We start from the raw sequence: 19,035 nt of genomic DNA, 5'->3' as shown, positions 1-19,035 counted from the left end.
GTTAGAGGAGAGGAAATAAGAAAGTGACCTTTCTTATTAAGAAGGTTTTCCTTCTTGACGGTCCAGTCATTTGAACTTTGGAAAAAGTAGCAGCCAAGAAAAGTTCTCAGAGTAGGTCCTTGTCTTGTAATGGCTTTGAACTGGAAATGTCAGGAAGAACAACTTGAGATCTTGAATGAATCTGGGAGGCCAGATAGAGCCACTCTTATCAAATATGGGAAGTTTGACTCCTTAGATTGTTTGCTTTATGCCCACTGGTGAGGCACCTCCAAGATCTCTGTCATTCAAGGTTGTTACCCAGGACCTATGAACAGAGACTATGCCATCAATATTGTTGTTATTTTAGAAACTTAATGGTCTTGTTTTTCTTAAGGAAGAAATATTCAAATAACTGAATTAATTTTTTATTGTAAGCTTTAACTAAGGCAAATGATTTCTAGTATATTTTCTCCAAAGGTTACATGTGCATATATATATGAGTATATATATATATTTCTAAAGACCAAGTAATTGCTTATATTTAAATATATATTCAGTATCTAACTTTCCTAAATAATAACCAATCACAGAGATAACTAAAAATAATATTGCAAGTGCCTTTGGGAACTTTTGTCCATGTCCTGTAATAATTTTCATTCCAAAGGACTGATAAACAATGTTTCTGTTCTGTTAAACAGCTTCTGGGGATCAGCATAGATTTCTCTAAGATGGAGACCAGTCGAATTAAACTGAATTCCACATGTTAAGCATATAAAAATTTCTACGTAAATAGGATGTGTATGCCTTTATTTCCATTAATTTCCATTAATTTAAAATGTGAATGTATAACTTCTCATCTGATTCCATTTTGGCCTTTCTGTATTTTCTACAAGTGTCTAGAAAACCTGAGGGCATTATAGAACTATTTTGGTAGCTACACATTTCTGTGATCACATCTTACTCTTTTCCATAGAAAGGATTTGTGTTTGTATAGGCAATTTATATCTTTACTTTTTCACCTCAGTGAGGCATCTTCCATTTTAATGGTAAACATTACAATGCCAAGATTCTTTGACATTTTTCTGTCTTGTAGGTTGTGGGCGCGGTTATGCGCAACCTTATCCTCACTGGTTAAAAGGAAGAGTGCCGTTATTGCACTAACCATTGTAAAGGATTCCCCTCCTTCCAATGCAGAATTTTACTCAGGATGGGATTATACTTCCCTTCTTTTATTCTCTAAAAGATTAAATCATTAGCTGTTTAAACCAAGTTATTATACAAATATATTTTTAGCTGAATAAACCTTGCAAATTTTGTTGTATTCAGTGACATATGTTGTTATTATGTTATGTTGCCTGTTGATAAAAGGAAAAATCCCTCTTTCCCTTGTCTTGCCTGGGTGACATCTTGACAGATTAGTAAGAACTGTAGTGCAAAGCATTTACCTTATGCCACAGTTTGTTTTAATGACTTAGTTATTTAGTTTTGAAAGAGTCATAGAAAATAGAGAGAGAGAGAAAAAAAAGAGAGTGAGTGAGTGAGAGAGAGAGAGAGAGCATGCTGGGTCAGGCAGATAGCCAAAGCCAAGAGTTTCATATAGGTCCTACACATGGGTGGCAAAGGCCCAAGCACTTGGTTTATCTGTTATTACTTTTCCCTGTTCATGAGCAGAGAGCTGGGTTGGTCAGGACTTGAACTAGCACCCATTTAAGATGCTGGTGTTGCAGGTAGAGGTTTAACCTATTATGCTACAATGTCAGTCCTATGGCACAGTTTTGAATATTATTCTTACAATAGTAGTGTAGAAAAGCAAAGTTACTATCAGACAAATTAAGAAGCTTTCCTAAAGTCACAAAGCTATGATGTAGTGGAGACCAGATACGAAGCACATGTTCTTAAGTGCTATGCTAATTTTTCTCAGGCTGTTAGTATTTTATATTCAAAAGTCATTTGTTTTTGGGACTAGCCTTTGTAATTTTGCATAATAGGTGACTTTCTGTGACCACACAGGGCATGAGCTGATGTATCTCCTAGCTGAGTCAAGGATGACTTTTACACTTGACCACTTTCTATCCATTTCAGCAGCAGCGGTAGCAGCATCTGGGTTGGTGTGAGCAAGGAGCTCCCTCAGTTTTGTCTCCATGACAGTCCCTTTTCTAGGAAATTGCAAACGATGGTGCCGATATGAGCTATCTTGAACCACTGTTTAAAAAAATGATGAACAAGAAGGCAGAAGAGAATTCACATTCTTCAGTAATTGCTGAGATTTATTCATCCCCGATTTGTGCATTTTAAACTGATAAACTGAACAAAGATACCGGAAATGCAGCATCTGTTTCCCAAGTTCCCATCCATTTCTTGCCCGTTTCTCCCTGCATGATAGTGCTGACGTGTGTGATCTGTGAACTTGTGAGATGTGTTCATAGCATCTAGCAAACAGATATTAGTGTTCCTTCACGCTTGACTCTCCAGCTTCTAAATTCTTTTATTAAAGAGAAAAAGTCTTATACATATTTTGTATACTGTAAAATTTCAGAAATTTACCTAACGTTTTAGTGTTCTCATGATAATCAGTAGTATGTCAATATATTCATTCTTATAGGTCGCTGAAAATTGATACCGTTAGAATTTTCAATGTCATTCTTAATGTCTAGCTTTGAGGAAATATTCAAAACAGTATTATTCATTAATTGTGGTTTTGTTCAATGCTTACACGATGGTTTTTGATATAAAAACCCAAGAGACAATACTATAATGGTGCAGTGCAAACTAATATTTTATGGATTTCTCTGGTTTTATTGTCCAAAATTCAATGATTAAACTCTTGATTGAACAGTTTTTTAGAGGCTTTTAGCCCAATTAGGCAGCATAGGATAGCAGAAGGGTTATAGTTTGGTGGTTAAAGATATGTATTGAAGACAGATACCCTGGTTTCAAACTCCAGCTTGGAGGAATGTTTGCTGTTAGAGAAGTCAACTTACCTCTCTTTTTTCCAGTTTTCTGCTCTGTAGCAGGATGATGATCATATCCATCTCATAAAGGTGTGAGGATTCAATGAGCTCTAAAAGTTGACGGCTTAGAGAAGTTCTCTAATGTATACTTAAAGATAATTACCATTAAATACTTCACATTTTCGTTTTGATTGTCAGAAATTCATTGGATAAATTACAGTTTTAAAATGTAAGTCTCAAATTGTCAAAGTGAAATTTTCATTGAGTATGTGCAAAAGGGTTACCTAACTCATTCATAAGGTAGCCAGCAAAAGGAAAAAAATAGATACCTAGGAAGCAATCAGAACCTGGATGGATTTTGATAAAAGGAAAATGTGAAATGAAATGGCTCAGATATCTAATAAGGCAACTAAAGCAGAATATTTCTTCTCAGATGGAAAATGAAATCATTATACTCTTAGTTTCCTTTAAGACAATCCCTAGTTTTACAAGTTATAGGATGCCCGGGATCCTGTAGATGGGAGAGAGTAAGTTAACCTAAGAATCATTTCCCTAGAGAATAAGACGAGCCCTAGGTCTGCAAATAGACACTGCCATCTTTTTATTGCTTAGAGGTTCAGGATAGCTTTCCTTAGTAAGACTGAACTGTCACAATTGTTCAAGAATTTCTTTTTTGTTACCCTATAAAAATAGCTGCATGAACTTTTTTTTTGGTTAAAGGATAGCATAGTATCACAGACTTCTTCAGCAAAATGTAAAATTTAATATTGACAAAAATGCGATCATAAAATTCTTGTAACACCCTTCATGTTGACAAAAGTTCACTTGCTCAATGAAATATCAAATATATTTCACACTGATGCCAAGCTACATCTACTTTCTTTTAAAGCCATTGAATTATGAAGAAGATCATCAAGTGGTCCTTGAAATTGGAGTCAGCAATGAAGAACCATTCACCAGAGATTTTGCAGCCAGGGTGCCAACCATGAACAGAGCTTTAGTTACAGTTCACATAAGAGATCAGGATGAGGGGCCTGAATGCAGCCCTCTCACCCAGTACGTCCGGATTAAAGAAAACTCAGCAGTGGGCTCAAAGACAAACGGCTATAAGGCATATGACCCTGAAACTAGGAATAGCAATGGTCTAAGGTACAAATATATATACCCACATATTAATAATTTATTGGTAATACTTGGCATAGTTACTCATTTCAAAACAATTTTGATACTAAATGTGTTTTTATTAACAGGTACAAAATATTACATGACCCAAGAGGGTGGGTCACTATTGATGAAAATTCAGGATCGATCATAACTTCCAAAGCCCTAGACAGAGAGGTGATGGATCCCCAAAATTACTTGTCTAATATCACAGTCCTGGCAACAGACCAAGGTAAAAACAGTGATTTTAATCATTTAATTTGTAAGTAAATAGGAAAACCGATTGCACTTCTGTACTTCTTTTTTGCTTAGAAATTATTCATGTAATAATTATATGTGATTGATTAAACATTACTTCACACTGTTTCTACTACTCCTCTTTTTTTTTAAGATTTATTCATTTTATTACAGCCAGATATACACAGAGGAGGAGAGACAGAGAGGAAGATCTTCCGTCCGATGATTCACTTCCCTAGTGACCCGCAACAGCCGGTGCTGAGACGATCCAAAGCCAAGAACCTGGAACCTCTTCCGGGTCCTCCCATGCGGGTGCAGTGTCCCACTGCATTGGGCCGTCCTCAACTGCTTTCCCAGGCCACAAGCAGGGAGCTGGATGGAAAGTGGAGCTGCCGGGATTAGAACCGGCGCCCATATGGGATCCTGGGGCTTTCAAGGCGAGGACTTTAGCTGCTAGGCCACGCCACCGGGCCCTTCTACTACTCTTAATCATTGTAATGAGACAAAACTGCTTGGTGACACGAACTCATGTCATGTCCTATTTTTCTTTATGTCCCAGTGTAGGAGGCACTTATGCTCAAATATCTATTTTTTAAAAAAATGGTAAAATGAAACTTAAATGTAGGAGTAGGGTCTCATGAGACTGCCACAGAGATTTTGTTTACTAGAACTTGAGTTTTTGCCTATATGTATGTATGTATGTATGTATATATATATATATATATATATATATATATATATATATATATTAGTGCATTGATATTGTCTTAGACTAACACGTTTGGAATCTCTGCTTGTGAAGTCTTGCCATCATATATTTTTGAAGTGTGTCTGGGTAGTTTGGCTCTGTGTGGGATTACAGTTTCCTGTATTCACTTACTGTTCAGTATCTGTACTATTAACCTAAAGAAACAGGATGGACCAAGCAACTTGATGTAGCAGCTTAAACCACTGTCTGTGATGTTGGCAGCCCGTATCAGAGCAGTAGTTCCAGTCCTGACTGGTTCACCTCTGATCCAACTCCATGTCAATGCTCCTGCAACAGCAGAGAAAGATGGCTCGAGTACTTGGGTCTCTGCCACACACTGGAGAGATGAAGGCAGTTCCTGGCCCTTGACTTTGGCTTGGCCCAGGGCTAATTACTTCAGCCATTTGGCAAGTGAGCCAACTGACTGAAGAGCTCTTTTTCTTCATCTCTCTTTTTGCCATTCAACCATTCAAATAAATAAAATAAATATGTTAAAAAAGAGAGCATTTGAAATTTAGTATATGCTTCTATGCTTTGATAGTAATTCTGGCAAAAGGTTAATTGAAGCCTGTAATTGTTAGGGTAGCTGCAATTATTTTTAAAGATTTACATATTTAATTTATACATGTGTATTTGTTTACATTCCTATGATGATCAGAGTTTGTAAAAACAAAAAAAGCACCAAAATATCAATATATGGAATCTAACTGATGATTTTCCTTAAGACACTATGAAAGAATTTAGAAGCAACTCTAAGTCTTACTCCTTTCTTTGTAGTTGGTAGGTCATGTACTGGAACACTTATAGTGAGCATTGAAGATGTGAATGATAACGCACCAACAATTCCTCAAGATTATATAATAATTTGCAAGTCAAAGATGGAATACGCTGACATTTTAGCTGCTGATCCTGATGATGCTGTCAACGGAGCTCCATTTTACTTCAGCTTGGAAAGTGCTTCTCCAGATATCAGTAGAATTTGGACCCTCAACAGAGTTAATGGTATTTAATGATGTGCAATCTGTGATATATTCTGAACAATTAGAGATTAGATTTATTTGCTTGCACAAAAACAAAAAGATTGCTTCTCAGTTGATTTTAGAGGGTTAAATTGGTATTTCACAAATATTTTATAATGTTATGTTATTTAGTGGATAAAAGTAAAAGGAACTACAGGTTTTATGAAGGCAAAGTTTATACTTATGACAATGACCAAAATCTTTCATTATGGTATTGGGAAGCTTATCATTTAGATAAACTTTTGAAACATACTTAATATTACAATGTTAACAGAAATTTAATGTGTATGATTAAGATTATATATTCTCTACTATGTATGCATTATATTAGCGGTTTGCGAATCTCGAATTCACAGGAAATAAATGCATTTTTAATTTTATTAAAATTATGTTATACTAATGAAGGAGAAGATGTGTAATCTCAGGGTGAAATTGATTTTTAAAAATAAGATATTGAAAGTTACTTTTAAGTTCATAATATTACTTTATTTATGAACCACTGTTCCAGTTTCTGACATTATAAAGAAGAGAGACACAAATCAGCTTAAGTGTCAGGATTGACGAAGTCTGTCCTGAAGGAGGAGTGAGGCTGCGACTTTTGCTAGCTGTGTCATAGCAATTTCTTATTGTATTGTAGTCTGTTTACTGCTTTCCTCCAATACATGGATTTTCAGAGATTTGTAGTTCATCTTTGTTATTTAGCACCTAACCCAAAATTACTAGATATGAACTGGGAAACCAATATTTTTAAATCCGTAATAGATTAAATAATAAATGTACATCAAAAAAGAAACATACTAGGAGAATGAGGAAAGCAGAGTTGTTGGAGTATAAAAATATTGTGAAGGAATGCCAAGGGTTACCAGAGGACCTTATGTTCCGTTCCTATGAGATTGAGCGTTGCAGTGCAGCCAACAGTTGATATGCATTGGAAGGGTGCAAATAGGGCGATGTAGCACCCATTTGTCCAGGTTTATTATTGTTGATGATGGTGACAGAAGGTCAGTCTAAAAGGCGATAAGATTGATAAGGAAAACCAGAAGCTATCGCATTACAGTGAATAAATTAGATGCTATTGCTCAGCTTGTGTTCTTACGTGAGGAAATTTTTGTCTTAGACACTATGTAATTATGAAGGATGCAGAATAAACCCAAGTTTAATTCACATTTCCCTGTGGAGCTCTTAAATGAGAAGTGCAGCCAAAAGTTTTTGAAGCTTTTACAGTTCAAACAAAGCATTTATCAAGTCTTAGAAAAAACACATGACTTCTTTCAATGCACATCATGTTGCTTCGCCACATCACTTGGTCTGTTTTAGAAATCTGAGAAGGTTGTGTTTGCATGGAAAGTCTATGGAGCTTTTGGCTTGGTGATAATAAAGCCACTAAAATAGATATCAAGAATGTTGGAAAAATTTGACTATCATAATTGAATAAAAAACCAAATTGCTGAGATAAAGATCTATCTGTATTTGTATATGCATTATAACCAGTCTGGATAACCTTAATTAACTTCCTGTTATTGATATTAGTATCAGATAGATGGTATTAATGGTAGCATTTGGTTGTTCTTTCAAAAATCACTTTATTTATTATTATAATGGATGAATGCAAAAGGTAAATGAGTGAGAGTCTGTGAACTTTGTACATCATTTGCATTTACTGAAGGTGTTAATTCTTTATGAATATGCTAATTCATTCAAAATGCTTGAGCCTTGTGTTAACAGACAATCTATCATTATTCATTTGTATAGATAAAAGATTGTCAAATACTGCTTGAATGCCATTGGGTCCTCCAATGCCAAACTATTTCTTTATAAATGTCTTGTAAATTATTGCAAAGGGCATACAAAGGTTTGAGATAGCACTGTCTTGATATTTATTCTCATATGGGAGGTAGTTCCTTAAGAATAATGGTTTTCCAAATGAACTTGGTGAAGTAGATTCTAAGTAGTAGATAATTAGTTATAAAAATAATCATTTATTTTCAGATACAGCTGCCCGTCTTTCATATCAGAAAAATGCTGAATTTCAAGAATATTTAATTCCTATTACTGTAAAAGATAGAGCAGGAATGTCTGCAACAAAAACCTTGAAGGTTAATCTTTGTGACTGTACACATTCAAGTCAATGTTTTGCTGCCCCAAGGAGTGGACAAATAGAACTTGGAAAATGGGCCATCCTTGCGATATTGTTGGGTATAGCACTACTATTCTGTAAGTATTTTCACTTACTTAAAAAATATAAAAAATATCTAAGTTCAGGAAAGGTTTTTGTTTAATTTATTTTTTTAAATGATCTTACTTAGTTGATTAGGGTACAAAGGGTCAAGGGCTACAGGGTGAAAGTGGGTAAGACCATTGTTTCCACACTAATAATTTTTTCCCTGTATCTGGGGTGGGGGAGAAACAAAGGGAAAAGCCCCACCCACCCTCCCACCCATCCCAGGTCCCCAATGTGAGGCACGTTCTGATGGTCCTGCTCAAGCAGTTTTGATAGTTCAACAGTTCTGAATTGCTGCCAATCTCGCCGTTCCAATCATGATAAAACCTCTTCAGAATCTACTGGCTGACATAGTCTCTTCATGGTTGGGGTTCTGAGCTCAGCAGTTCAGTTGGAGGTATCTCCAAAGAAACTTCATCTGAGATGAGCCCAAACCTGGTTCTTGTGTGAATTTGCCAGTACAGTGTGTGGCACAGTCCGTCGCCGCAATCATCTTACGCACATGCTGGTCATTGCAATTGCTGGGTCAGTTCTGTTTCCAGCCCTGTCATCCGCTTGAACCAATTGGTGTTGTCATCCAGCTTGATCCCACCCACTTCATACATGGTCCTCACGCAAACCAGTGGGAGCTGCAGCCTAGCTGAGGCAACTCCCCATAACCCCACCAGGCCTGCCCCCTACCCTGGTTCCCATGCATGCCAGTATGTACTGCAGGCTTGTTCAGTCTGTTTCCCTTTGTTTCTCCCCTGACCCCAGGTACAGGGAAAAAAAAATGATATTAGTGTGGAAACAATGGTATTACCTACTTTCCTGTAGCCCTTGACCCTTTGTACCCTAATCAACTAAGATCATTTGAATAAATAAATAAATAAGAAAAAAATAAGAAGGGAAAGAGTTTTTAAAATGGTAAACATCCTTTATATGTGTGTGCTTTCCAAATCTGTTTTGTATCATTTGAATTGTTTTAGCATTTTCTATGAAAGGGCACAACATTATTCTTGGAATTCAAAAATCTCATACTTGGACTGTGTAGCTGTTTCAGAGCTAACTAGGGTAATGTAAAACTGCATCACTAGGAAAGTTCACTAAAACCCACTTTCATTTCATGTTTTCTCATCACTCAGTCACAGAACTAGGGGAGATATTCAAATTTGCATCCAATACCTCTTCTAGGGTGAATTTTACCAATGTTGAAATATTGGTTCATTTTTGCAAGTTCCATATTTCCCAGTGACACCTTATTTTTCCATCTTTTTACCTCCATCCAGTTCTCAAGCCTCAATGGGCTTTGTTTTGTGATTAATGTTATTATTTAGAATATATATGTGGAAGCAGACTGCCTCGGTTTGCATCCCTGTTTTGTCATGTTTAAACCATATGACCAAGTCAAGTTTCTTAGCTATTCTTCAATTATCTTCAAATCCAGTATCCTACTCTATGGACAGCACTTGAAATTAATTGAGTTAGTGTCCATGGCATGTAGAGCAGTGCATGGCATATTTCTAATAAAAGCTCATTATTTTTCACCTATTCAGCAAAAAAATTATATATAGAATATGTCTTGCTTGCTACAAATTGTCTGGCATGTTTAGAATTAGTCATCAAACATAATATAAAAAAAAAGCCACAAACATTTTGCCTTGTGGAAGGGAATGAATAAATAAGTTAAATTATATGAAGGAAAAATGGTAGAAATGAATTAGGATCAGAACTATACTACTGAAATAATATGGGAGAAAATGGGCTGGGGGATAATGAGGGAGGGAGGAAGGGAAGGTGGGAGGGGGTATTTCTATACCCTAGAAGCTGTGTAATGGAAAATAAATGTAATAGTAAAATACAGAAGAGAGAAAGAGAGAGAGAGAGACAGACATAGACCAACAGAAAATAATTAGGATCAGAAATGCTATGGAATCCATGTGCAAGCATATTGGTGTGAGCGATTGCAACTTTTTTCCTTTTAAGAAATATTTATTTATTTCCACTTGAAAGGCGTATTTTACAGAGAAAGGAGACAGAGTTTTTCTATCTGCTGGTTTACTCCCCAAAAAGCCACAATGGCCAGAACTGGGCCAACCCAAATTCAGGAACTAGCAGCTTCTTGGTCTCTCCAAGCATCTGGGTCATTTGCTGCTAATTTTCTGGGCTATAAGCAGGGAGCTGGACGGGAAATGGAGCATCCAGGACACAAATCATTGCCCATCTGTGAAGTCAGTGCTGCAGGCTGAGGATTAGCATACTATTATACTGCACAGACCACTAATGATTGCAATTTTTAGAAGATTGTTTAGCCAGGCCTAAGTGAGAAGGCTGCATTGATGTGTTGCCTTGTTTTTGAAGAGGTAAAGCTTAAGTGTGTGGAATGTCTGTGGGAGAAGAGAGATTTCACTCTGAATGTAAAGTTATCGCTGACATTCCAAGCTGAATTTGTCTGGAGAAGTCAATGGATGCTCTAAGACCAGCATAGCTAGAAATTAGTGGAAGAAGAAAAGATTAAGTCATGGAAATATAGAAGTTTTTCATCCCATTTTCTCACAAATTTTTGAAGTGTCTTCTTAGCGAACATTGTAAGATTTATTTTTATTTATTTGCAAAGCAGCGTTATAAAGCAAGAGGGAGAGGTAGAAAGTGAGAGAAATGTTTTACTTTCCAAAAGGTTGCAACTGTTGGGGTTGTATTAGACAGAAGTCAGGAATCCAGAGCTTCTTCCAGATTTCCCACGTAGACACTGGGGGCCCAGCACTTGAGTTATTTTTTGCTGCCCTTCCAGGTGCACTAGCAGGGAGTTGGCTCTTAAGTGGAACAGCTGGGTCTTAAACCAGTGCCCATGTAGAGTGCTGATATATTAGACTGTAGTTTAATCCGCTATGCTATAACCCCGGCCCCAGATAGTGTGTGTGTGTTTAACCAGTCATGTCTATCCCTGTTAGAGGCACACAGCAATAGAAAACCTGAATGTAAATGAGGGCATAATTATATTCCAATAGAACTTTTCATATGGATAGCAAAATTTGGATTTCATGTTATTTTCACATATCATGATATATTATTCCTTTTTTGATTTTTTTTATCAACCATTTAAAAAGTAAATGTCTTAGCTTGTGGTCTGTATAAAGATACGTGGTTGGCTGGAGTGGGGGAATCGAGTGTGCCAATATGCAGTACAGAATCCTGCAGAACATTGTAAAGATTTGCTGGTTTTATTTCTGTTTGTTTTATTGCATTACAGGTTTGTCAAAATCTTGAGTAGGATAAAAACTGTGAACAGATAACACAAAATAGATTTAATTAAGATAGATGGATTTCAATCTGTTCTAAAGGAAATTTCTCTTTTGTTGTTTTTTTTAATGGCCAGAAAGAATTTGGGGAAAAATCAGTAAGCCTCTTAAATGTCTTTGCCTTAAGTAAGTGTCATAATATTTTATTGTGCAGTAGAACTCATAATTGAAATACTTCTGCTTGGTGGGTATAATCGAATCCCTTAATCATAGAAGAAAACTATTAAAATATACAAGTGATCACCCAAGATATGAGATTCTTGGTTAAATTATGATCTGTCAGATTAGAAAAGCAGGGTCATGTAGGGGAAACCCCGTGTAATGACTTGATTTTGCGTCTATGACTCTATAATAAAAATAAGGGATTATTATTTTATACTATGTATATTAAATAGAGTATCTTTTTTTGTTTTTTTTCTAAACTCAGCTGTATTGCTAACTTTAGTATGTGGAATTGTTGGTACCAGAAAAGGAAAACATTTTCCTGAAGATATAGCACAGCAAAACTTAATTATATCTAACACTGAAGCTCCAGGGGATGACAGAGTGGTAAGTCACTTAGTGAATATTTATCTCCAGCTCATAATTTCTGCCACTCATTCCCATGAGATTATTCAAAACTTAGAAGTGAATTAATATTTTGATTGGATCAGTCTTAGTAGGTATCAATGTTTTGTCTGTAGATAATTGCTTGGCATTTATTAAAGAGTGACATTTATTAAACGAGACATTCTGTTTTTTGTTCTCTTGTTTTCCACTCTCAAGTGTTCCAATTTAAACTCATTCTTTGGTGTTGTAAATTTACTATAACCGTGAGATTTTTGGTACTTTCTACAATTTGTATTTGTAGATATTATTTGTATATCTAACTGGCCATTTATGCGAAGAAATTTAAAAATGATAAAGCAGCTTGCTGAAATTTCTAGAGATAACCTAGAAGATATGAACGAGGATCGGCTGGAGGTGGAAATCTCTTCTATCTTATTTTTAGGTTGGGATATCTGACATGCTGGGCTTTACGTTTGTCTTATTGGAAATATCCTAGTCACTTCTGAGTGTGGAGAATGACATTGATAAGTTTTATTTGTTGCAGCAATTTTTGAAGTTCGTGCACACATTCTGAATTTACAAGGTCGATAGAAAATGCATATTTTTTAAAAAATGAAATGAATTCCAGTTTCTTTTGCATCAAAGTAACTTTAGCTTTTGATTTTTTTGTTTCACAAATTATTTGAAGTGCCTTTGTATAAAAGTATTTATAAGGCATGTCTCTCCTTAAGTATGTTTCAGTTTACTTAGTGGGGAAATAGAACCTACTGGTATCCGGAAGATTAAGTAGAATCTAGAATCATGGCAATAAACAGCATGATGGAGCATTATAAGAGTTCAAAGATACTTAGTGGTACTCAGATAAATAAGCCTTTGCATGTGATTTGGATCAACCACACAATCTAGAGAAAAAGACACAGTGTACACCGTGACTTAAAGAATAAGAAGGGTTTGAGAGTGAAGAGTTGGTGAAAATAGCTGAAAGTGAAGAAAAAGCCTGAGGAATGTGGTCAGGAGAATGAAAGAAATAAAGTATTGGAATGGACATTTGAAACCTAAATGAGATGTGGAGGGAGAGGGTAGAAGCAGGGAGGTGACCTACAGGTAAGGTATGCATTTATTTTCTTCGCAAGGGAGTTTTAGTGTAAGAGGATTTTCTGCAGGAGACTGGCCAAATACAAAAAAAAAAAAAAAAAAAAAAAAAAAAAGAAAAAAGAAAAAAGAAAAAAAAAAGAAAAAAGTCAGAAGATAATTAATGAGCACAGGAAGACATTAGTGATGGGGAAGATGAAGGTTTAGGAGCGCTTGATACTTGAAACATGAGTTTACTGGGATGACGGAGGTGGACACTCTAAATAAGGCATGGCATAAATAGTTATTGACTGACTGCCTTATCCCTCGATCCCACCAGCAGAATCTCCATGGATCGCAGCCACTTTTTTTCATTGATGGTTGCTTTGACTCTGTCTTATATCCTTATCGTATTCCAACAGTATAGTGACCCTGTGTGATCTCAATGACTATGTATTTGTCTCCATACTTGTTTTCCATATTATGGATCAGAATGGTATTTTTTAAAATCTGTTCCTCCCCACGATAGGTGAAAACACTTTATTGGATATCCACAAAATTCATAAGGTCTATTCTTTTTTTTTTTTTTAGCATGGCAGATAGATATTTATATTCTCTGGCCTTCTATACTTATGCAGAGTAGCTCTCTGTCTCTCGCTCCCCCAGGTGAGCCGTTCTCAGCTGGCTGAAGTACCCCTTGCCTTTGCCTCCAGACTGGCCCCATGGCTCCTGGATTGTTTCTCCCACTTTTGCTGATCTTGGGTCCTTCAGCTCAGAGTTTCCCCAGTCTCCTTCACCTGGTCTGCTTGGTTTTGCTTTTGAATGTTCTGATTCTGTAATCTTCTGTCAGTCTGTACTCACTTAGCAGAGTAATCACATGCTCCAAATTATTTTCTCTCACATTGGAATAACACCTTTTTGGAGCTATTGAAGGGACTATGTCTGTTGTTGCATAGGTCTTGGCATTGTGACATATAGGTAGAAACTAATAAAATATCTGTTGAACAGATGAATCAATGAAGGTTGAATAAATGTTCTTTCTCTCATATTTCTTATGCACACTTGGCTAACTCCTCCTGGCATGACTGACCTCATTTGATTTGATTTCAGTGTTCGGTCAATGGAGTTATGATGCAGACTGCCAACAACTCTAGCCAAGGCTTTTGTGGCACCATGGGATCAGGAGTCAGAAACGGAGGGCAAGAAACTATTGAAATGCTGAAAGGACAGCAGACTTTGGAATCCTACCGGGGAGCCGGGCATCACCACACGCTGGACTCCTGCAGGGGAGGACACGTGGAGATGGACAGCTGCAGATACACCTACTCCGAGTGGCACAATTTCACTCAGCCCCGACTCGGTGAAGTGAGTTCTCTATGTGTTTTTGAGTGTAAGCTTTAAATATCCAAGTGAAAAATATTGAGAAATTGAAACTAACAGATTTGTAAATAATTTTGTTTTTCCATATTCTTCCATTTGCCTTCTCTAGCTTGTTCTGGTCATTTTAAAATGCTCTTTGATTTTATTATGTTATTTGATGTAAAATATCTTATTTCTGTAATATTTCTTACTTTCTAATCTCTCATAAAATTGGAGGCGGCTCATATTCTTCATTAAAATTTCATTGTTACATATGGTTTTGCCTCATGAAAACTTTTTGATATAGAAAAATGTGAATATATATATATGTTAAGCTATGTATCTCTTTTGTATTTTGCATGAATATTGCCTTACACCGGAGAGAACATATGATATTTTTCCTTTTCAATTGACTTATTTCACTGAGCGTAATAATCTCCAGTTGGGACAATTTTGTTGCAAATGATAGAATTTTATTCCTTTTAATTGCTGAGTAGTATCCTCGGAATAGATACACCACGACTTTATCCGTTCCTATTTTGATAGGCATGTGGGTTGTTTCCATGTACTCAGTATTGTGGATTGTGCTGCTATAAGTATAGTGTTGTGGGTAACTTTCTTATATGCATATTTCACTTCCTTTGGGCATAATCACAGGAGTTGGATAGATAGATAAATGTGCACATACATATATTTTATTTTTTAATTTTTTTATTCATTAATTACATTGTATTATGTGACACAGTTTCATAGGTACTGGGATTCTCCCCACCCCTCCCCACACCCTCCCCCCACATAGATATATTTTTATAGATGAACTACATAATAGAGACTATCAAACTGAGAAGTGAAAACATGTTGCTGCAGGCATCTCCACTTCTGAATAAAAGGCTTCATAATGAAACTGTTAATTATACGAGGACAATATGATTCCAGATTTTCTACCATTGCCTATACCTACAATGCCAAGATATACTTAAATAGCTGAATGTTGGACTTGTGACTGTCAGTGAAGGATTATACTATTGTTATAATATGGGGAAACTAGTAGGGGAGGAGGGGAGGGTAGAAGGAGTGATGGAGGGGGGACCCTATACCTACAAAGCTGTATTATGGAGAATAATAACAATAAAAAACATAAAAAAGAAAAATGTGAAAAAAATTTTAACGCCTCACAATTAAAAACCAAATCTGTATATCTCTGTGAAAACACAAACATCTGTACATGGTTTTGAGGCAAAGAATAAATAATAAGTTTCATATGAATTTTTTAATGAAAAATCAGACATGTATCTAACATTATAGAAAAACACATTATAGTGTACTTGTACGTAGAATGTGGGGTGATTAGGTTAAACTTGTTAGCATGTTAATACTTATTTTTATAGAGAGAGCGTTTAAAATTTATTACCTCAAAAATTTTGAAATATGTAATCTAGTATAATCACCATTATTTATTTTAAATATAATTACCATGGAATATTTTTAGTATGTATTGTGTCAAGCAAATGCAGTGTTTTATTTAGAAGGAATCAAGAATGTGAAGGAAAGGGTGAATTAAATGAGGGATTCTCAGTATGTATAGAAATGCAATGGGAAGCTCTTAAAAATACTGCTGTTGTCGTCCTTTTACCCTGAAAAATTCTAATTTAATTAGTTTGGTGTTAAATTTTTTGTTCTTGGGTAATTCATCAGATGATTGCATAGCCAGTGTTGAGAATCACTTGATTGCATTCCCTTTCTTAAATTTAGCTTTATTTATGTGAAAGCCAGAGAGATAGAGAAAGAAACAAAGAAATCTTCCATCTTTTGGTAGACTTCCCAAAGCTGGATCAGGCTGAAGCTGAGAGCCTTTAACTTAATCTGGGTGAGCCATCACTTGCTGATTCTCCAGGAGGTTTATCAGCCGCACTTGGAAACAGAACTGTGACACCCAGAGAGACACTCCAGTGAGGCAAATGGGCTTCCCAAAGAGGATTTGATCTTCTGTGCCAACAGCTTGTCTCCGAAAGTTTTTTTTTTGGGGGGGTGATGTTTTTTTTACCTCTCTCATCAGATTACCAGTGTTTTACCATACACCCCCAAAATTCTTAGTATTTGACTTGTCTAAAATGAGCAATATTCTGTGATAAAACTGTAGTTTTTTCTGTTGTTTTGGTGAAAGATAATGATGACAAAAGATGGATTGAATGCTTGGTTCTTCTTCATTACAAAAGCCTGTATTTACAAAACGGATTTTATTGACGGCTCTTAAATTCAGTGACTTTTAAATTTTATTGTTATTATTATTATTATTATTATTATTACACAGCTGTCTATCTTGTCATGTTTTGACTCTCTCAGAAAATTTGTCTTGAGAGCCATTTGGTAAATCTTATCTGTTTTATAACTACACATGCTAGTGATTTTAGCTAACGTTTATCACGCATTCGCTGTGTACTGGGTATTTTGATCAAACTTCTTAGTATTTCATCATTAATTTCCAAAATAATCCCTTGAGATGGTCATTGTTTTTGTTCTCATTTTGGATGTGAAGAGAATGAGACTTAAAGATGTCAAACAACTCACCCCAAAGCCCTTCGCTGGTCGGTAAAGCCATGGATACCATTGTTTTACAACGTGGATTGTTTGACATTCAAGTTCAATTCCTATTCATGATGTATATTTTTCTGTGTACTAGCCTGACCTATAGATAGAAAATTCAGGAATTAACATTTAATCATAACTCAAATGTACTTAAGTAAAACATTTGTATGCATATTTCTATGTGTACGGATTACTAGAAATGTAGTAATACTGTCTTTATGGTACAATCATGATATAGACCAATCATGTGCATTTTTTGTGTGTAGGAATCCATTAGAGGACACACTGGTTAAAAATTAAACATGAAAGGTAAATAAAAATTAATTTTATGTTCATATGTTTAAATTGTTTTAAACAATAATAAATCTGTTCTTTCAAATTTTGCAGAAATTGCATCTGTGTAATCAGGATGAACAGCACGTGCCATCTCAAGATTATGTTCTTGCGTATAACTATGAAGGAAGAGGATCTCCAGCCGGCTCTGTAGGCTGCTGTAGTGAAAAGCAGGAAGAAGATGGGCTTGACTTCTTAAATAACTTGGAACCCAAATTCATTAACTTAGCTGAAGCGTGCACAAAGAGATAAAGTCCCAGTGCTGCAATTAGAGATGTCTTTGCTATATGTTTGGGAGGGTTCCAAAAATGATACTGGAAACCTCAGTTACATTTTACATAGAGAGGGGTTGTGCCTTATGACGGTGCTACGTATAATTTTTCAGCTTCATGATGATGTGAAGCTATGTGAATCCAATAAAACTATGCCTCACATTTTAAATGTTGTCCTTTTCCCAGACTAGCAATATGTGGTTGATATTTCCTTTCAAGATTTGGGGCAGTGGTAGTTTCAGTTCCTAAAGAGTAACATAGTTACAAGGTGGTATTCTACAGGGTACTGTGTTTCAGAGCTCTATTGTCTGTAGCTCAGTTGTTGTAAATGGATTTTTGATTTAGGATATTTTCATTTATGAGGGGTTTATAAAGGTGTGACTCCATTGAAGGGACGTGAATATAAATTGAACTTTCAAAGTTTCAAGCAGCAGTATTCATCAGTTTGTATTTTAAGAAAATTCATTGCTATTTTTTTCAAGAAGTGTAAAATGTTTAATATGCAATAACCAAAACTCATGCTGCAACACTGGAATTAGGGTCTAAAAGTATCTCCTCTTCTTTAAAGATAATTTCTTTACAAATATCTTTGATAAATGTAAGTCTAGCATTAGTTAAGCTTTGCTGCTACTGTTACAATATACTTGCTTACTATGACAGTTCAAAAATATAAAACATGTTGAATACTACTACTTAAGGAAAGTTTGAGGAGACACACACACAAAAGAAATTAAACTTAAATTTAAATTTGGGTAACTTTTAAGAATTGGCTCAACAACCCTGCCTTCCTGCGAACTTCTCAATTTGACTTTAAAGGGCAGATTTGTTGAGTTTGCAATGGGAGAAATTTTCTATAAGAATATAACCTGAAATAAATATTTTGGACATAAAATTATTAACCAATGCAACATTAAAAATTGAGAACAAAAAGGACAATGTTAATTAAAAATATAGCTGAGACAGGCTTTGTCCTATGATAGGATTCCAAGACTGAGAAGTGAGATAGCTTTTTTATGCCGATTCTTATGAACTATGTGGTAGTATAACATCATTGGTATACTTTTTTTTTATTGTAAAAACGTAAAATTTACCAGATTTCAGTTAGAAGAACAGAGAGAGACAGGTGACACAGTGGATTTGCTGTTGCATAAGTAGTGAATATTAGGACTGTGTGCCATAGCAAGAGCCTCTTGCTTTCTGGTGACAAGTTTCCTCAGAGGAATCAATATTAGTTAAAGCCAAAACTGCAAGCATTTTAAAACTTATCTCAC

General features: G+C 35.6%; 1 protein-coding gene across 2 annotated transcripts in view; it reads left to right on the top strand.

Moving 5' to 3' along the window:
• The window catches only part of DSC3 (desmocollin 3), a 39,478-nt gene extending 21,013 nt beyond the window's left edge, over positions 1–18,465 (top strand). The window contains exons 10-17 of one of the 2 annotated variants that reach the window (XM_058676892.1): positions 3,820–4,079; positions 4,181–4,323; positions 5,854–6,078; positions 8,085–8,309; positions 12,022–12,143; positions 14,325–14,579; positions 17,426–17,468; positions 17,547–17,682. In XM_058676892.1, coding sequence (XP_058532875.1) covers positions 3,820–4,079; positions 4,181–4,323; positions 5,854–6,078; positions 8,085–8,309; positions 12,022–12,143; positions 14,325–14,579; positions 17,426–17,452 — 1,257 coding nt within the window. In that variant the 3' untranslated portion in view covers positions 17,453–17,468; positions 17,547–17,682. Of the gene's footprint in view, positions 1–3,819; positions 4,080–4,180; positions 4,324–5,853; positions 6,079–8,084; positions 8,310–12,021; positions 12,144–14,324; positions 14,580–17,425; positions 17,469–17,546 lie in introns of both variants that reach the window. The other variant, XM_004579583.3, reaches the window with a different exon arrangement.
• The last annotated feature ends 570 nt before the right edge of the window (positions 18,466–19,035 follow it).

The sequence above is a fragment of the Ochotona princeps genome, chromosome 18, assembly GCF_030435755.1.
Source record: "Ochotona princeps isolate mOchPri1 chromosome 18, mOchPri1.hap1, whole genome shotgun sequence".
Lineage (NCBI taxonomy): Eukaryota > Metazoa > Chordata > Mammalia > Lagomorpha > Ochotonidae > Ochotona > Ochotona princeps.
The sequence above is the reverse complement of the archived record's forward strand: the minus strand, read 5'-3'. Positions and strand labels throughout refer to the sequence as shown.